Source organism: Phoenix dactylifera, chromosome 1, assembly GCF_051530095.1.
Source record: "Phoenix dactylifera cultivar Ajwa chromosome 1, Ajwa_hap1_PhDact_Kaust_v1.1, whole genome shotgun sequence".
In the NCBI taxonomy this organism is placed as follows: Eukaryota; Viridiplantae; Streptophyta; class Magnoliopsida; order Arecales; family Arecaceae; genus Phoenix; species Phoenix dactylifera.
In genome coordinates, this window is record NC_143190.1 from 59,352,983 (window position 1) to 59,371,338 (window position 18,356).

Here is an 18,356-nt window from a genome sequence, read left to right on the forward strand (position 1 = left end):
AACTTGGCTCACCAACCAACCTTAATCCCCTTGATTCAATCCCCCGATTGAACCAAGTAAATACAAGTTATAGACAGAAAGGAAAATAAGCTTCTCAAAAGCAGATATAAAACAATATAATCAAAGAGGAGTTTAGAAGCCCTCAAACGCTTTTAAGCTAAAGAAGAGGTAAGGCTTCTTGAACTCCGGTCTCCTCTTGAATGTGTAGTCGACTTGAATGCTGGAGGAGAAGGCTTTAATTGCTGGAAAGATGTAGGTGGAGCTGTAAATGCAGATCTTTCCTTTTTCGTTGAAGAGTACGTTGCAGAGCTTGAATCCTTGATTAGTTGGAGTGGAATGACTGTTCTCTACCTTGCTACAGTCTTCTGTGGCTATTTAAGCCAACCCCCACGGAAACTAGCCATTACACTGCTTTTTCTGCCCGTTCTGCACACTCTGCGCAGCCTGACAATATGACCGTTGGTGGGTTGGAGTCGACTCGCGCGATCAGGAGTCGACTCGGCTGTAGCGGGAGTCGACTCAAGCTTTTCCGGAGTCGACTCGGCAACTGTTCCAAATTTGAATTAAAGTTGCCGTCACGACTGGGAGTCGACTCGTCTTGACCCGGAGTCGACTCGCCAACTTCTGGAGCTGACCTGGCAATTTTGGAGTCGCCTCATCCACAGAAGTCCGTGGATCCAATTTTGAATTTTGTCCACTCGAGTCGACTCGACTGTCCTTGGAGTCGACTCGAATCTCAGAGCCCGAACTCCAGATTCTCTGTCTTTTGGCTCACCCAGTCTTGGAGTCGACTCGAACTTCCTTGGAGTCGACTCGGCTCTCAGTTTCCGAAAGTTGGTCTTATGCCTTTTGACGTGAAGCTTGTCTTGGAGTCGACTCGAGCTGTCTGGGAGTCGACTCGAATCTCAGAGGCAGTAACATGGTTTTCTGTCTGTCGATGGTCGCACAGTCTCGGAGTCGACTCGCGTATTGCGGGAGTCGACTCGAATCTCAGAGTCCATAAAATGCTCTCTGACCTTTTCTTTGTGTACCGCTGAGAGTCGACTCTTGCTTTCTCTGGAGTCGACTTGCCAACCATCGGAGTCGACTCGCGTTCCACTGGAGTCGACTCGAATCTCAGACTCGAAAACTGCTCTCTGACTTTTCTTTGTGTACCTCTTGGAGTCGACTCTTACTACCCTGGAGTCGACTCGTTGAACATTGGAGTCGACTCGCGCACTTCAGGAGTCGACTCGTTGACAGGTTCTGAGATGAGGCTTTCTGTTCTCAGTCGGAGTCGACTCGTACTAGTCTGGAGTCGACTCGAGCTCGTGCCAGTGAACTTGATACGCTTGGAGTCGACTCGTGATACTCGGGAGTCGACTCGAGTCTCAGACTTTGGTTCAGCAGACTTCTTAACTTATCCAAAATACTATGAACCAAAATCTAGAGACACTTGGACAGGATTTTCACTGAAACACTCAATTGAATTCATTAGTAATCACAAGATATACTCAAATGCTTTGAGCTCATCAAAATCAAATGGGGTTTTAATCAATCACTCCACAAAGAAGTTCAAGATGGATATACTAATAAAAAATTGAATCGAAGTTGTCGACAAAATGAAATGGTACCTTACACAAATAGGTACTGTACGCGATTCATAAGAGGTAGGTGAACTAGTGAATCATATGTCTTATAAAGAAACTTGTCAAAAATTTACATAAGTCAATTATTTTTTAGTGCTTTAGATTTTAAAGAAGTCATATTATGACTAAAAAAAGTGAAACAAAAAGTGCGACAAAATTCTACTAGCATCTCGACATGGAACAACATTTGATAAGCCAGCAAAAGCAACATAATTCACCACTTATTTTATATAAAAAAAGTAATGCAGAAATTTCACACAAATAAATTACATACTAATTCGCAATATTTTTTCAACGTAGTACTCTATCAATTTTTAAGCATTATCTAAAAAAATAAAAAAAATTACAAATCGACTATTTAAATTTTTTAAAGAAGATTTTTCAGTATTAATAAAATAGAAAAATGTATTTCTCATCATTAATATATTAGCTCACCATAATTATGATAATATATTTTCAATATTAATAATTTGATAACATTTTCCTCGCAATTGTTATCAAGAAGATCGTGCTCCATGAGCACATATTAAAGTATTTAGCAATATAATTTTTTCAAAAAAAATATCAAAAGAATTAAACACCAATCATTACATGTTTATAACTATTAATGCGAGTAGAGATGCCATAAAATTCATCCATTTCATTATTGATATGATGATTTGACAGTGATGAACCCTGTAACGTCTTAAGAACCCGTCACATCGCCTTCCACTCATCGTTTTCTGGCCGTTAAAGGTTGGATGTGTGGGCCCCGCTGTGTCTGCAGATTCACTGTATCACAATAACGTATAGAATTTTTGTTCCCTTTCTCACTTCCTCTCTTCCCTCCACTCGCCGCCCATCAACGGTCAATCGTCGATCCGACGGCTCAAACGAAATAAATTCTCCCGCCACGGGTTCCCCCTCGAAGTGGCGATGCCGATACTAATGATTGCGATGGCATGCGGCCCCTCCCCCTTCTCTCTCCTTTATTACTCTTAATCCAGTTTAAGTTAATTAAATATAGTAACTAATTAGAGGCAATCATTATATTGTTGTCCTCGAAATCCCAAAAATTCCCTTTAATCGGGACCGTCAAGATATAGGAAGTATCCAGAAAGGGGACGAGCGCATCAAATCAAAGAGTCGGTCTAAATCAGAGGAAAATATGATTAAAAAGAAATATTAGCAAAAGTTCTAACGGGCGAAAGCACCGCCCACAGGTACACCGGGCACGGGGCCAGCGGCACCCCACCGACTCCGTTTCTCTCCGAAGGAAATTGCCCGCGACTTCATGTGAAGCTTCGAAAGAGAGAAGGATAGGGAGCCGAGGGATCGAGATGCGAAGTATGCGATTATCTCTTCTGGTGAGTGGCTCTGCTAGCTCTTCTTCTTGAATGAGCTCTTCTCCCTCTGTTTTGATGGTTCTTGGCTTTCAAATTATCCGAAAGGATGGGGGGTTGTAGGTTTCTGTTCTTGAAACGGGAAGCGGACGTAAAGTTATACGATTTTGATCTCTTTTTCGGTGTTCGTTTTGCAGGATAATTCTTGATTTCGGTTTCGAAGATTCTGGTTTAGCGGCGAGTTGAGTAGCTTCTAGGGTTACTCTCGATTTCAGCTTCAAGTGAGTTTGTCTCTTCGTTTTTTTTTGTTTTTTTTTTCAATCTTTTGGCCATGTTAAAGAAAAATGATTTGTTTTTTTGCTAGCTTTTCTTTAATAGAGCTTGAGTTCTTGCGGAGTCTTCGGAATTTTCTTTGGCTTTTGTTGATCTTTTTGAGTTGAAAACAAGATTCTTTCTTGCCGCCTGCTTCAATTTCAAGAATTCAGGGATTGAATTAATGGCGGGTTATTTCGTCTCTTTTATGAAGGGAGAAGGCATATGGGATTCGATTTCGTGGACGTTGGTGGAATAGATTGAGATGAAATGCATACTACGGTTCGGCATTGTTATTACCAAGACCAAAGATGGCGATTTGGAGTCCGGAAACAGCTATTTATGCGTTTGTTGTTATGGTGCCTCAAGAAGAATCGATTAGGTTTTGATCATGACCACGGCGGTGCGCAGGAATTTTCTTAAAAATGAGCAAGGATGAGTATGGCGCCATTAGCGACCATCTCCGCAGCCACGTGCACCTGACTAATTGCATCCACTTGAAGAACCACATGCACCGCCACAGCCCCAACCCGGCCGAGAGGTCCCTCATGAGGGATCTCATTGTCCTTCAGAAGTCGAGATCACTTAGAGATCCCTCCACCAGTCCTTCATCATGGCTTTCCCCTTACATTGTTGGCAGCAGCTATGCTAAGAGACCGGCAAAGGATGGTGGGGCACAGAGTGGAAGGAGATCTCTAGGTGTTGATGGGCGAACGGAGGTCGGACGGCTGTCCACAAGCTCACCACAGGCTACTGGTGTTGCGACATCAAGAGTTGCTGCTGCAGGTTCGAGCAGCTATCGCAAAATTGAGGGCAGAGACATAGATTTTGAAATGAATAAAGGGGAAGAGCACAGCAGGAGTCGAAGGAGTAATATTTCACATGAAAGCGACAATCCTCCTGAAGACTTATCCCAAAAGGTGGAGACAAAGGACAAACGTATCTCCCAGAGGGCTACCCATGGACAGGGTGCCCGTCTTAAGACTCTCTCAGAACAATTGGAGGAGGTTGTGGGTCCTACAGACGATGAGAGGAGGAATCCTTCTCACTTATGTCAGCATCGGAGGCACACAGGCGAAGAGAAGATCCATGAGGAGCCTGAAGCAAGCAGTTATGGCCACTGTACTGGGTCGAACAGGGGGAAGAAGCGCAGGTTTAAAGGTGGGAGAAGAGCTTGTGATTCTACTGATTCGAGAAGTGCAGGAGCTCACAATAAAATGTCTACTGATTCAAAATCGTTAGCTCAAGTTTCCATGAATTGGAAGGGTTATGTGGGGGAAGGATCAGAAGAGGATGCTGAGCTAGAATTTGCGCGGGTGCCAAGACATGTATGTGGGATTCCATGGAATTGGTCGAGGATTCACGATAGAGGTCAAACATTTCTAGATATGGCAGGAAGGAGTTTGTCCTGTGGTCTATCTGATTCAAGGCTGAGAAAAGCTCAAGGCCCTGTTGGACGAAGCCAAGGGAATACTTCAAACATGCCTCAAATTGCATCTGATCATTTAAGTTCGTCAACAAGCTCTGATTCAGAGGCACTACCATTACTTGTGGAAGCATTAGGATCTCAGCATAGTGGTTCCAGTCCTTATTTGGCATGGGATTATTCAGGAGAACTTGGAATATTTTCCAATCACGGCTTAAGACATGAAGACTCTGACCTTGCATCTGAGGCAAGGTCAGGTAATCAGCAGAAATCTAGAGGGTGCCGCCATGGTAGGCATCGAAGCCTGACCCAGAAATACATGCCAAAAACCTTCAAAGATCTTGTGGGACAAAACTTAGTTGTGCAAGCTCTTTCAAATGCTGTTTTAAGAAAGAAAGTTGGGTTGATTTATGTCTTTTATGGACCTCATGGAACAGGGAAGACATCTTGTGCTCGTGTGTTTGCTAAAGCTTTGAACTGCCAATCTGTGGAGCATCTGAAACCTTGTGATGCCTGTGCTTCCTGCATCTCACATAATTTGGGTAAGAGTCGAAATGTGCTGGAAGTGGGGCCAGTCGGTAACTTCGACTTTGAGAGCATAATGGATGTTCTTGACAATGCAATGCTATCGCCATCACCATCACAGTATAGAGTGTTCATTCTTGATGACTGTGATACCTTGCCCCCTAATTCATGGAGTGTCATCTCGAAGATCATTGACCAAGCACCCAGGCACGTGGTCTTTATCTTTGTCAGTTCGAATCTTGACCATTTGCCTCATATAATCATATCCAGATGCCAGAAGTTCCTTTTTCCAAAACTGAAAGACTCCGATGTCATCTCTACCTTGCAGTGGATTTCAACCAGTGAAGGCTTAGAAATTGACAAGGCTGCATTGAAACTCATAGCATCACGATCAGATGGATCCTTAAGAGACGCTGAGATGACCCTTGATCAGCTGAGTTTGCTCGGGCAAAGAATTTCTCTTCCTCTTGTTCAGGAGCTTGTAAGTTTTTCCCTAGTTCTATTGTCTTACTCTTCGTTTTAAGTTATAAACTTCTTGATATGGTGTAAAATTTTCATCGTCTGCATTTCCTAATTCAAATAGATTTCACTGAACTTGAATATGCCTCTAACTAAAATGTCAAACTTAACATAATCAGTATTTGAATTTCCTAATTCAAAATCAAAAAGTATTTGAATTTTCAAAAGTTTAAATGAGAATCTTATGGTCTGATTTTGAATGATGAAGAAACAGAGAAATTTGGAACCAAGGACAGAATGATATGAATTCCAGTTGTAAATATGGTTATTGCGAACAAAAAGCACCATTTGTACCTTAGCAGTCATATCTTATGTCATAGATAGTTCGAAAGATATAATTTCCAGGTCTACCATTTTCAAGGATGAATAATTCATGTACACTGAGGTGATACACCCATATGAGAATTGTGATCTCATCTTCATAGTTTTAACTTTTAGCCACCGCTTGAGTTCGGCAAGTGATGAAGTAACCATTGCCCCTTTGTGGCACATTTCGAAACTAGGATTCATCAGAGGCTGTGTATAGTTCACTTCAACTACCCTAATGAGGGAAGTTACTGCATTGTTCTGCTGTAGTAAAATCTTGACTTCTAGAAGTCAGTTTGATTTTGCAGTATCTGACGTAAACCATTCTTAATGTTGTCTGTTCCTTTCCCAGGTTGGTTTAGTGTCTGATGAAAGATTGGTAGATCTGCTTGATTTGGCATTGTCTGCTAACACTGTGAATACTGTGAAGAGCTTAAGAGAGATAATGGAAACTGGAGTGGAACCTCTGGCATTAATGTCCCAACTTGCTACAATCATTACTGATATCCTTGCCGGTAGCTATGTATTCACACAAGGAAGACTACGCAGAAAGTTTTTTCGCCGACTGACCTGTAAGTGAAAATTCTTTCTGCTTCAACTTTGTATTTCCAAGTCAGATATTGGGTTACTTTTTAGCTACTATTGGATTTCATCTTCTGCTTAACTCTGCTGCAAGTAAGTGTCAGTACATGATAGTACAGCATGTCTCTTGTGTGAACTGACTAGGTCCATCCTGCTTTGACTCAGTTTGCTGAAACATGCTACTATGCTACTATTATCGCCTTGCTAATTTCTAGGGTTTGCACACCTTATTAGTGTCTTAAATTTTGATTATTTCAGTACCCAAGAAAGATATGGAAAAATTGCGTCAGGCTTTGAAAACACTATCTGAAGCTGAAAAACAGCTGAGGGTGTCAAATGACAAATTGACTTGGCTTACAGCTGCTCTGCTTCAACTTGCTCCTGATCAACAATATATATTGCCAAGTTCTGCAGATGCTAGTCTCAGCAATAGCCCATTGGTGCTAAACAACTTCAGCGACAGATATAAACCTAGGAATTTTAGTAATGAGCAGGATGAGATGCATATTTGTGATAGGAACTGGTCAAGAGGAAATGCAATTGGGAGTCGTAGCAGCATAGGTGGTAATGATGTAGTTCGTGGTAATGGTAAGATGATTGATAATCATCTCAGTGGAATGGGACATGGTGAGCACACTCCATGCAGTCTTATGCTGTCCGGTGGAGCTTCTAAAGCAGGTAAAGGATATAATTATGGCAAAACCAACAAGGATAATGAAAAGATCTGGCGAGCGGTACTTGAGAGTGTTCAATCAAGCTTGCTGAGGCAATTTTTATCTCAAGAAGGAAGGCTAAGTTCGGTCAGCCAAGCTGCTGGTAAGATCTTAAATCCTCGCAAGGTCCACATATCCTGTGTTTGACCTTATCACGTCTATTCCATAGCAAGAAACATCATGTTCAGTTATAATATTGAGATGTTCTTTGAATATTGTACGATAGTTGGATCAAAATTGTGAAAATAACATGAAAATATTCAAACAAATACACTGAGGAAATTTTGTATCAAGAAGGTAGGCTAAATTCAGTTAGCCTAGTGCTGGTGAGATCTTAAATACATGTTGCTTTACATATCCTGCCTTCGACCCTATCATGTTTAATTTCTACAAAAAGGAACAACATTTGTAGTTATAATGTCTAAGACTCTAAATGTTTTTTGAATACTGTATGTAGCTGGATCAAGATTGCGAAAATAATTTGAGAAGGCCGCTGGTGGGAGATATAGCTGTAAAAGCAATGAACAACAAAGAAGAATTTACAAAGTTGGTAGCAAATAATTGAGATGAGCCTTTGAAGTTTCTATAGTTTATGAGGAGATTCTTGCATGCTAAGGTTATTTGATCTGTTGAGTCCTCATTGTTTTTCATATCCTACATGCAAGTTATATTTTTGTTCCTAGTAAAATTGTAAAACTTGATTGATGTTGCCAGTGTACCAAGTTGGAAAAGTCTCTTGGTGGTTTTACTAGAGTCCTGGGTTCAAATCCCACCTTCACCGTGGTTTAGGGGGTTGAGGGTATTTGTGGGAGGGCTTTCCCCTGTTGTGTGGTACATTGCTCGTAGGCTCCTGCCAAAAGGGTAAAAAATTGTAGAACTTGTTCATGATGTTATAATTTGGAAAAAGACAGTTGCAGCTAGTCTACACATCCTGAATTATTTTCCATTATTGGTGTTATTTAAAAGGTCTGCTAGCTGTGAAAACAGTGATATTAGATTAGCATTTTAAATATGGGACTATTAGGTTGAAATTCTCCTTTTTACATGCTATCTTTTCTTGCATAATTCTTGTGGTCCTCCTTGCCTCACCATGAGCATTCCTGAATACATCTTGCCATGTCAACCTTATTCCAACAGAAGATTCTTGAATTACTTTGAAAACTATTCTAATCTTAGTGGCTTAAAATGGAATGATTGATGTTATTGCTTTCCCCCTTGCAGCCCCTACTGTGCAATTGTTGTTCAGCTCTCATATAAACAAATCCAAAGCTGAGAAGTTCAGAGGACAGATTTTACAAGCATTTGAATCCGTACTTTCTTCTGGAGTAAAACTTGATATCAGATGTGAATCTAGGAAAGATGTGAAATCAGATGTCCAAAATCAACATGTTTTGCCGGCTCCTGAGAATTATCATATGACAAGGCGGCAATCTGTCACCAATCAAAGTCCACTTTATCCAGGGTCAGAAAAACCTATCAGAAGGCTTCCAAAAGAAAATGGTGTTAAAGGGATTGGCTCTAGTCAAGCTAGATGGTTGGACTCTGATCCCCATGTAATGGCAGATGGTGAAAACATTGAAACAGGAGCTTCTTCTCTAGAGCATGGGAATGTTGAATTAACTAATAACAGTATAGTACCTAGGAAAATGGCACTTGGAGGTGTATCGGTTGTAGAAGCTTCATCTTTGCAGCACCAGGGTAACTTGGTTCCTCATAGTAGGGAAAGTGATGGACAATATCGGAGACAAAGCTTGGTTAGAGGAAAAGTATCCCTTGCACATGTCATTCAACAAGCTGAAGGTTGTTCACAGCGAGGTGGGTGGTCTAGACACAAAGCAATATCGATTGCTGAAAAGCTTGAACAAGAAAACTTGTAAGTACCAGAATTGCAGTTTTTACCCATAGTATCTTTTGATTGCTCTCATAGTTTTTTTGTTATTTGTATAAGAAAAAAGAAAAATCAAGAGCAATTACATTATACGTCTGGTTTGATTGTATCCATCTGCATTTCCACAATTGGTTGGAAACTAAATTTACTATTAAAGCTGCTGTGTTAAAATTATCTAGGTTGGATCATAAACCATATAGAAAATCAGAAATATGTATTCTCTGTGGAAAATATTATTAAACTTTCACCACATTTGGAGTTGAGATATGAAAAGGATCTTTCTCACTAGGTAGTTGTAAATTGTCTCATGGACATGTAGAAATCCTCTCAAACAAATTGTTTCTGTTAAAAAAATAAAAACGAAATCTCCTACTGATAATATAATCCTGAATGTTATTTTGATATATTAGACATGAGTAGGTCCTTGTAACACCTGTTTATTTATTTTAACTTTCTCAAAGAACATTTTATTTGTGAGACTGCTTAGTTATCAGATAAATCCACCTTTTATATTATTTCTACTGATTTTGGTAAAAACTATTTAATCTGTATGGTATTCATATCCACTTGTCAATGGTGTACAATCTTCCCTCAGCTAATGGACAGTTGATATCTGCTGATCTTTCCTATCAAGTTAACTAACTGTGGTAAAAAACCTTGTCAAATAGCTTTTAATTTCTTTGCCTGCAGCGTCCACACATATACTTATATATCTCAACTGTTATAATGCAAAAGATCTTGGCCGTGCATCTTCGGGTTGCCCGGCCATGAACTTTTTATGATAATTCAAAGATACATTACACCATTAAGGCTTCCCAAATCTGCAGCTATCTGCTATGTATACTCGATTTTTGGTAAAGACAACCTTCCTTGTTGAGTACTTGCCTGTTTTAATGGAGGGGGAGTGAAACAAGTGAAGTATGCTGGACAAAATGGGACTATATTTATCTAATTATGTATAATAGTAAAATACTTTTGATCATGTAGGTGGTCACAGTCGTCCATGCAAGTTATCAAAACAGTGTGTTGTCTTTTGCCGCTATTCATAAGGTTCCAGGGATTTTAAGGCATAGGTGTAGGTTCAGCAAGTTCTGACCCGGGCTCCACCTAAACACAGATGAAATAAGCGCGTCACCAAAACCGACCTGATTATAACTCGGTCGGATTCAGGTTTGCTTCCTGAGTTTGTTGTGTTCCATTGGGCCACAATAGGTTGGACATACCCTTGTTACCTAGTGTAGGTCCCTAGAACAGTGGTTGCAGTGTGGTGAGCTGCAGGTTAGCTCAATCTCAGTTCGGGTGATTAGAGAGGCCTTGCATTTTATAGTTAAGAGAATGAACAAAAAAAAAGTGTGAACATTATTTGGATTCTCAAACCTAGTTCACTCCTGCTGATCTTTTCATGCTTTAACATATGTAGTTGACAAGTAAAACTCTAATTGGATTGGCAGGTTGGATATAATCCATATAAATAAATGGGTTGATATGGATATTTTTCTTCAACCTGACTGGCAAGGGAGTTTCATGTTAAGGGCTTTTTGACACCATTACCACTCACACAAGTGAAAGGCTAATTGTGAGTACTGAAGTATAGTTAATTTTATATGATTTAAGAAAAACATTATATCAACCAAGATATACATTATTCGGAGTTGCATAGTCAGAAAAAAAAAAAACAGAAGTTTCTATTTCAAAGATAACATATCGTTAAGAATTTTTCATTGGCCATTCTTAAACAAAGTTGAGTATTTAGTATTATTGGGGTGTGATAGTGAATACTGACATTCCATTCATTTAAACTATTGCCCCCAGTGCCTAAAACTACATAAAAGGTTTAGTAGCTCAACCCATCAAATCCAGCTTAGATTATAAAATTCTATCCTAAACCGAAAAATTCCACTTGTGAGGCTGCATTTTCTCAATCTTAGGCCTCCGCTTTGATTAATGCACATGCTTGAGAGGCACAAGAACTAAATGCTTTCCTCCACGTCATATACTTAGATCCGATCTTTATATCAAATCTTAGCTAATCCGCTTGAGGTCCAACATCCTTCTTCTCTGTGCTTGTTTATTGCCTTTGTATCATCCAATCTGATTGTTACATCAAGCTTTCCACAACCTTATCCCATTCATTACTTGGGATCCTTATTTTTCCTCTCTGCCTGTTTCTTTTCCTCTTGAGCTTCTGATTGGAATTTCTCTGTATGCTTTACTTAGAGCGTAGAAGAGGAATGACTCCTTGTGTATTGACACTTGATAGCTTCTGATGGGTGGGTAGGAGGGGAGGGAGGCTGAGAGAGAGAGTACTATTGAGCTGGGCCCAAGCTGTTCATGAACTGCTTGGTTAATTTGCTGCTCTAACTGATCAGGCTCCTTTTTCTTTGGTAAGGCATCAGGCTTCTTTTAAGTTTGATGTTCAGTCTGATCTTGATCACCACCCGTTCTGCAAGACATCACATAAAGAGTCCATATGTATTCACTCTTGTACTTCACTCTTATGCGTACAATACATGCATAGAATCACACAATGTGTAAAATAATAAGTAATGAACAGCATTTTACCATATTTGTATTGTATTTAGGTATAAAAGGCTACACTCTTAACTATTTCTTCCAGTAATGTTCATGTCATAACAAATGGTGGAAAAATTTAAATCATCATGAATTTCATCCTTCTATGTGGAAATTTTGGGTGCCTTTTTTAAACTGTACTTGGAAGTTGGAACTATGCTAGGATGTTATGCACTTGAAGGAATGCTGCCCACACATTTACTGAGCAATGTGTTCTATATATCCATTACGCATTTAAGGTGTTTGGTTAATGTATTATCTGAACTGTACTTTAAGGAACAAGCTTGTTTGGTTGTATTGATAGTTACCCTAAACATACAGGAGATTGGAGCCCAGATCGAGATGCTTACTCTGCCGGAAAGCTTCTAGGATAACTCGAGCAAAGGTATTGCACTGAAATATTATGTATTGCATCTTTGTATGCATAGTGCTTCCCTTCTCCTGAGTGCGAATTTTTTAACAATCGTAGAACAAGGTTGATGTGCTTGTTATGGATGATAACAAGTTACTTTCTTGTTAGTTTTAAACGGCATCTTCAATCACACCTGCAATTAAAAGCTGCAGTCTAGCTTTCCTTACCAGTAGTCAGTATTTAATTAAATTGAAGGACGCCTGGTTCAAAAAGGGCTTGGTATTTGTTGATGTGCGCGTGGGCCCACCAGGCGGTCCAATTGTGCGTGTTACACGGGCGGGGGGTAATACCACCCTGATAACAGAGAATCCAAGGTCCTGGAATGTCGGTGCTTCATATAAATACATGGTGTCTAATATGGTTACGATGGCCATTGACATAAATTGATATCTTTGTACAAGTAATTAATATAGAAAGAATATTTATTCATCTATATTTTTTATCATTAGGCAAATTAATTCTAAAAGATTCTTATTGTGAGGGATGCCGAAAACAAGAAGTTGCTGTAGCTTTCATTATGTAATTTAGTTGTAATATGTGTGTGTGCAGTCACCTTTTCATAATGAGCCTGCTATTCACTTTATAAATTGTCTCTACAGCTCTCAAATCTGAGAATCAGGAAACGGAAACCACAGTCTTTGTTGAAGCTTGTTACATGTGGAAGGTGCCTTCGTGCCAGATCACCAAGGTAATATCCTGATTTATATCTGATAATAGTCTCAGTGATGTCTAAGACATCACGTGTATTACTTAGTTCTCTTTTTTTAGTTTGTTGTGTCAGTCATTTTAGGAAACTTTGTACATTCATCAAAAAGTGAAAGAATGAAACATGCAATCGATATTCTTTTATGTTGAAGTTTGCAAATATCTCTTTTATTCTTGTCATTTTGTGAAGAAATTGGTCAAAGAAGTCCTCCATATCTGACGATTTCTGCTTGAGTTCAACCTGAATCTATATAAAAGATCTCACTGGCTGACGCATACTTTAATTTTTGATGCTTTATAAGTAGATTTCACAATATATTATGATCTGAACACATCAAGCTCATATAAGTTCTTTTAGTCTAGAGCTTTGACTAAGTCTTCCATTTGATGGTGGCATTGTTAGGCTGAAAAAAGTCCAGTAAAGAACTCCAAACCTACTGAATATTTTTATATGCACGTGATATACAGTGCTTTAGCTCTCCCAAGATTTGTGTTGCTACGATTCTGTCTCCATGTGTTAATGTATTCCTGTTGGAATGCATTTACTATAAGAAATGAACTTGTGCAGCACACTTGTGTAAGCTGTGTCTATATGTGTGCGCGCGTGCGTATATATATATACATATACATACATACATACATATATCACTAAATTGCCAGGTTCCTCAAAATTGATAGCTAAGCTATGAATCAACTTATTACTGGGCATTCCCCTGTTACCACGATCCACCTATTACAGGGAAAATTTTTTCTTTCATGCTCGATGCTCGTTGAACCCAAGGTCATCTTTACCCTCCAACTGGAGCTTCTCTGAGTTCTTTACCTGCCATATTCTCAACCTAGAAGTTGCAGTGCCTGGCATAGATCACTCTATCTCCAAGTGCCTAATGACAGTTGCATCTATGCTGTTTTGGGTAATCAGTCTCGAGCTCCATCAAAATTAATTTTAATCTGAATCTCCATGGAGGGAGCATCCAGACAGAATTAGATGCCATGATTGTCTAATACTATGTTATATTATCATACATTATAATATTTTAAAGCGTTATGAAGCTGAGCATGATTCAAGTTTAATATAGTCTGAAATCAAGCTTCTCAGAATCACTTGACAACCCTACGTCTAATGCCATTAATCTTCCTTTATTTAAAACGAAAATTGGCAAACCATAAATTTATGTTCCAGTTGAACTCCAACTTGCACCTTGGTTAGGGTAATTTGTGAATAGCTATCATAACAAATATTATCCTAAATAGAAATTGACTGAGGAAAGGAGTTCCCTTGGATATTATGTATGTTGTGCCAAAAGGCTATCTGAAGATTCTGAACCTAAAAATTGTTCCCCAATCATATGAACACACGCACACACACACACACACACACTCTCTCTCTCTCTCATTAAGCTTCTCCTTGGTAGAACTAATCTGATTGGTCAATTATGATGCTGTATCAAAGACACTTCATTTACCCTCTTCTATTTGGACTCCAAGATGATATGGACAACTCAGTAGCGAACCTTACTACCTTTTTCAGAGTTCGTTGGGCTTGTCAACGTAACTGAATAATGTTTTCTGCTCATGCTTATGTTTGGAATATATTGAGTCATGGGTCAGAATTCAAGGTGATCAGTTGAGCTCTCCAGCATAACATGGATCCTTAAAACACAATTTAATATGGTGTGGGTGTTTTTGTGAAAACCCACTAAGATTAATAATTTAGGCATCTGAGGCTTTCAGATGCCTAGAAGTCTTAGGCGACATCACATGTATCATGGATGACTTGCAGTTACAGATTGTCGAGGATTAGTTGGTATGACATTTTGTTGACATCAAATGTATCTCAATTGTGAGAGAATACTTGGAGTGGCACTAGTAGTACATGAGTTATGATTCATATTGGAGTAATGTTTCGGGCAGATAAAATCGAAATAGGAGGAAATTAGGATAAAGCGGTGATGATTCAGATCCTCATAAGCCTGCATGGTGTTGATGAAGGTTCAAGATCCATACTTGAACAGTGATTTATTTTGGTGGTTCATTAATATTTTCATTTACTTCAGGCACTTCATTTTAATGATGCAAATATCTTTGTTATGAACTAGTTGCCCTATGTTAGCCTGTTCATAATTTGGTCTTGCATGTTTCTGTGTTAAGTCATGTGCAGATATTAGAAGTTCTTCATATGTTGTCATTCTATACTGAGACAAGCGAAAGAAGATGTCATAATTTGAGCATCTGATGGCCTTGGATTTCTATTTAAAGCCTCAACTTTTGATACATGTTGCCATGAAACAATTTTATTGTGCTTTCTCAAGTTTCACTGGTTTTAAACTCTTTTTTTTGCATAGATTTCCATTAAATTCTGATTATTGTAGATTTATAAACAAAGTCTATTCCTAGAATAAGTGTACGCCACAGATTAAAGAGATGGGGCATAAGCTCATCCTTGGCCCACTGGCCTAATCAATTTAACACTCATTGGTCTGTTTATTTATAGTAGTATAGTCTCCTTTTTTTTCAATTGTTTTTTAGTATTTGCACCAGCTGCTTTTAGTAAGATAATAGTTGTTATTGTTCATCTTCCTAGTGTATATCAAATTGTTTATCCTATAAGATTTTTAATTCTCGACTTTTCCCCTCATCGCAGCCTTCTTTAGATTCCAATGTGGGTGCAATATTACAGAATACATAGTTTCTTGTATGGGTGATGCATAGATATCTCCAACATTATCCTTTTTTTTCTAAAATCTCACATAGGCTAGTTAAACCAGAAATCCCACCTGGTGTCCCTGTAAGTACTGACATTGCATGCAAACGTCATGCTTTTCTTTTGTCATTCGTAACATTTTTTCTCTACTTCTTTGTTAGACTGTATTCCTATGTTCCCTTAAGCTAACATAATAGGTTGATTTGAAATCTATACATCACGTGTTTTGGCAACTCATATGGAGGAGTTTTGACAGACAAGCGATAGATTTGCCGTGACATTAGATGACTTGAAAGCTGGATTTTGATGAGATTGATGTATTGAGTTATGTAATCACTTTGGGGCTTGCATTAAGTGCATAAAGAGGGTGCTTTGTTTCACAAATTGACGTTTTGAGCAAGCTTAACATTATAGCCACAAGAATTATATAGTGATAAAGAAATGCTCTCCGAAAGGGTTATAGATGATGGACAACTTATGTTTCCATGGAGTCTCATAGGATATACTGATATTTATCACACTCATAAGGCAACTTCTTTTTGCTTTTTTTTTTTTTTTTGTGAAAGCTTTCTTTGGTATTTGATGTTTGTTCTGTTTCCCATTATTGCACTCTTTTGCTCTATCATACCTGCTTTCATGTATAGTGGATGGTGGTCTGCAACGGGGATTATAGTTTCGTGGAAATTTTGTTTATGCTTTATCATACCGTCTCCATTTCTGATACTTGCAGTCTCCTCATCCGCCGCCGCCTTCTCTCTCTTTGCAAAGCCAGTTGACTGTGTGCTCGAACAGCATAAACTGAGGAACAAGCCAAGAATTGCAAGAAGTCGGATGCCTTTTGCAATTTTTAGCTTGATGAGGAGGGAATATAGTTACTACTCTTCCCCTTTGCTATGAGTGAAAATGGACAGTGAAATATCTGATAAAAAACTTGATCAACAGAGTTTCTCCCAATTGGAGAATGTGATGAATTATTGCTCGGTGATGGTGAACGTCTCGTTAAAACTAGCTAAATGATATGGAGGAGGCTTGGTCTCGATCTTTACCTTGAGTGCTCGAACCAATTCATTAGAGACGATGTTGGTAGTGTTTCCAATATCGATGATATGATCACACACAAAACTGATCACACACTTAGCATAGCATTGGCGCGGCAAAAAATGTCTCCGGTTTGGGTAGTTATTAAGCAGCACTGCATGAAGGGTCTCTCCATCTGCGTATCTAACAAGATCAACATCTTCAGTAGTTTTTGAAATCCTTCAATGGCATTTCAATAATCCTTTTGGTTACATATGCAAATTATTTTGGATGTGATGATGCTGTATGGCCTATCTCCTTACATTTGAAGCATCGACTCGTAGATCTTCCTTGGTCATCATCTAAATCAGTACAATGTGAAGATGAGGAAGGCTTTTCATAGCTTTCTTGAACTTCTCTTTGCTTAGGCCAGGGTCCTTTGGCTCTGAGGCTGACCCCAGATGCCACTATTTCACTTCACCTTATCCTCAACATCACCATCAAGAACAAGGATCCACGTCGGGGAGTAATTAAGGTTGTGATGGAAAGCTGATTGAAATTGCTTAAGGTTGGATAACTAAATGATGATGTTTCATGATTTTATAGGTTGTCCTTTTTACTCCATAACTATGAGGTATAATAGATTACCATCTAACAATAAACCAAGATCCACATTATTCATTTCGAAAAAAAAAGTACGGATTAAAAAAAAAACGAAGTAAAAAAAAATACCAATGGGGTACTAATTATATTATTATTTTGCATTTTACTTGAACAACCAAAGCCCATCTATTAACTTGTAGATTTTTAATTCTAAATTCAAGGAAAGTATAGAATGCTTGTTTTAAGATTAAAAACCGTGAAACCGAGCTTTTGGTAGTGCGTACTGCGTTAAGCCATAGGATCCACCGCTCGCCCATTCCTCACCATATAGATTGATGTCAGAGTTCTTTGGTGCTTATAAGAGATATATAGACAGTATGCTTACCTTCCGGTTCCAGCTTTGGTCACGATCAGAAGAGGACGTTCCATGATCATTTCCAGCTCTCCAATTTCCTGAGGTGGTCAAGGCGAGGCTGTTATTGCTCATCCTTCACCTGATGTTGGAACGCAATTCCTGGCGATGGAAGTGAATGGCTGCTGTGGGTGACCAAGAAAAGCTATGCTCCATATCTTTGTCAAAATACTGGGTGACTATGAAATCAGATTCTGGGCACAAGCTTCAAAATGGAACAGCCATCAGTATGTGTAATATTGAATGAACTTAGATACGTGCCTTTCTAGAGATGGATGTCGTAATCGTGAACGGATCTTATGGGACTGTAAGTCCAAGTTTTGTCTATGAAAAGATGATCCAATCATAGTAATTTCTATCTATACTTGTTTTTTTCACACAATACTAATTTAGAAAGCCTCACGGGTGCCACCACATCACGCGTCCTAGAACTCATGCTTACTGTTGCTGGAAATTGGACCCGGGGGCGGCCGCGAACCGAGAGGGGAGGAGCTCCGCTGCCGGGACAGTGGGTGGTGGTGCGTCGGCTGGTGGCGTCCTTCTGGAGAATCCTACAAGAAAGCCGGTGGCCGGGTTTTCCGGCGCCGACCCTCCGAAGCTTAAGTCAGAGGGGGCTAATATGTGGGGGGAGTAAAGGAGGAGAATGTTTGTTTCTGTATCCGTTTGTGTGTCTGTCCCCCCTCCCTTTTCCCCCAGGTTCTCTTTTATAGA

The 18,356-nt window shown here is 39.3% G+C and overlaps 1 protein-coding gene across 15 annotated transcripts; it reads left to right on the plus strand.

Moving 5' to 3' along the window:
* The first annotated feature begins 2,684 nt into the window (after nt 1-2,684).
* Nucleotides 2,685-18,001, plus strand: LOC103697730 (protein STICHEL-like 3). Of its 15 annotated transcripts, none has more exons than XM_089926153.1 (9): nt 2,696-2,974; nt 3,148-3,231; nt 3,315-5,694; nt 6,391-6,610; nt 6,879-7,436; nt 8,555-9,206; nt 12,114-12,177; nt 12,804-12,892; nt 17,632-17,836. In XM_089926153.1, the coding sequence occupies exons 3-9, from the start codon at nt 3,688-3,690 to the stop codon at nt 17,729-17,731; spliced, it is 3,690 nt and encodes a 1,229-aa protein (XP_089782279.1). In that variant the 5' UTR covers nt 2,696-2,974; nt 3,148-3,231; nt 3,315-3,687; the 3' UTR covers nt 17,732-17,836. The 15 variants fall into 15 exon arrangements, with proteins under 15 accessions (XP_088564265.2, XP_089782279.1, XP_088564261.2 ...); XM_088708135.2 differs by lacking the exon at nt 17,632-17,836 and adding an exon at nt 16,344-16,664; XM_088708120.2 differs by lacking the exon at nt 17,632-17,836 and adding an exon at nt 15,061-15,396.
* Nucleotides 18,002-18,356: the final 355 nt, after the last annotated feature.

Bases quoted from the DNA above. Each gene is read 5' to 3' on its own strand.
- LOC103697730 (XM_089926153.1), top strand. From the start codon at position 3,688: ATGAGCAAGGATGAGTATGGCGCCATTAGCGACCATCTCCGCAGCCAC. The intron at 7,437-8,554 runs GTAAGATCTTAA...TCCCCCTTGCAG, and splicing joins TTCGGTCAGCCAAGCTGCTG to CCCCTACTGTGCAATTGTTG. The intron at 9,207-12,113 runs GTAAGTACCAGA...CTAAACATACAG, and splicing joins AAGCTTGAACAAGAAAACTT to GAGATTGGAGCCCAGATCGA.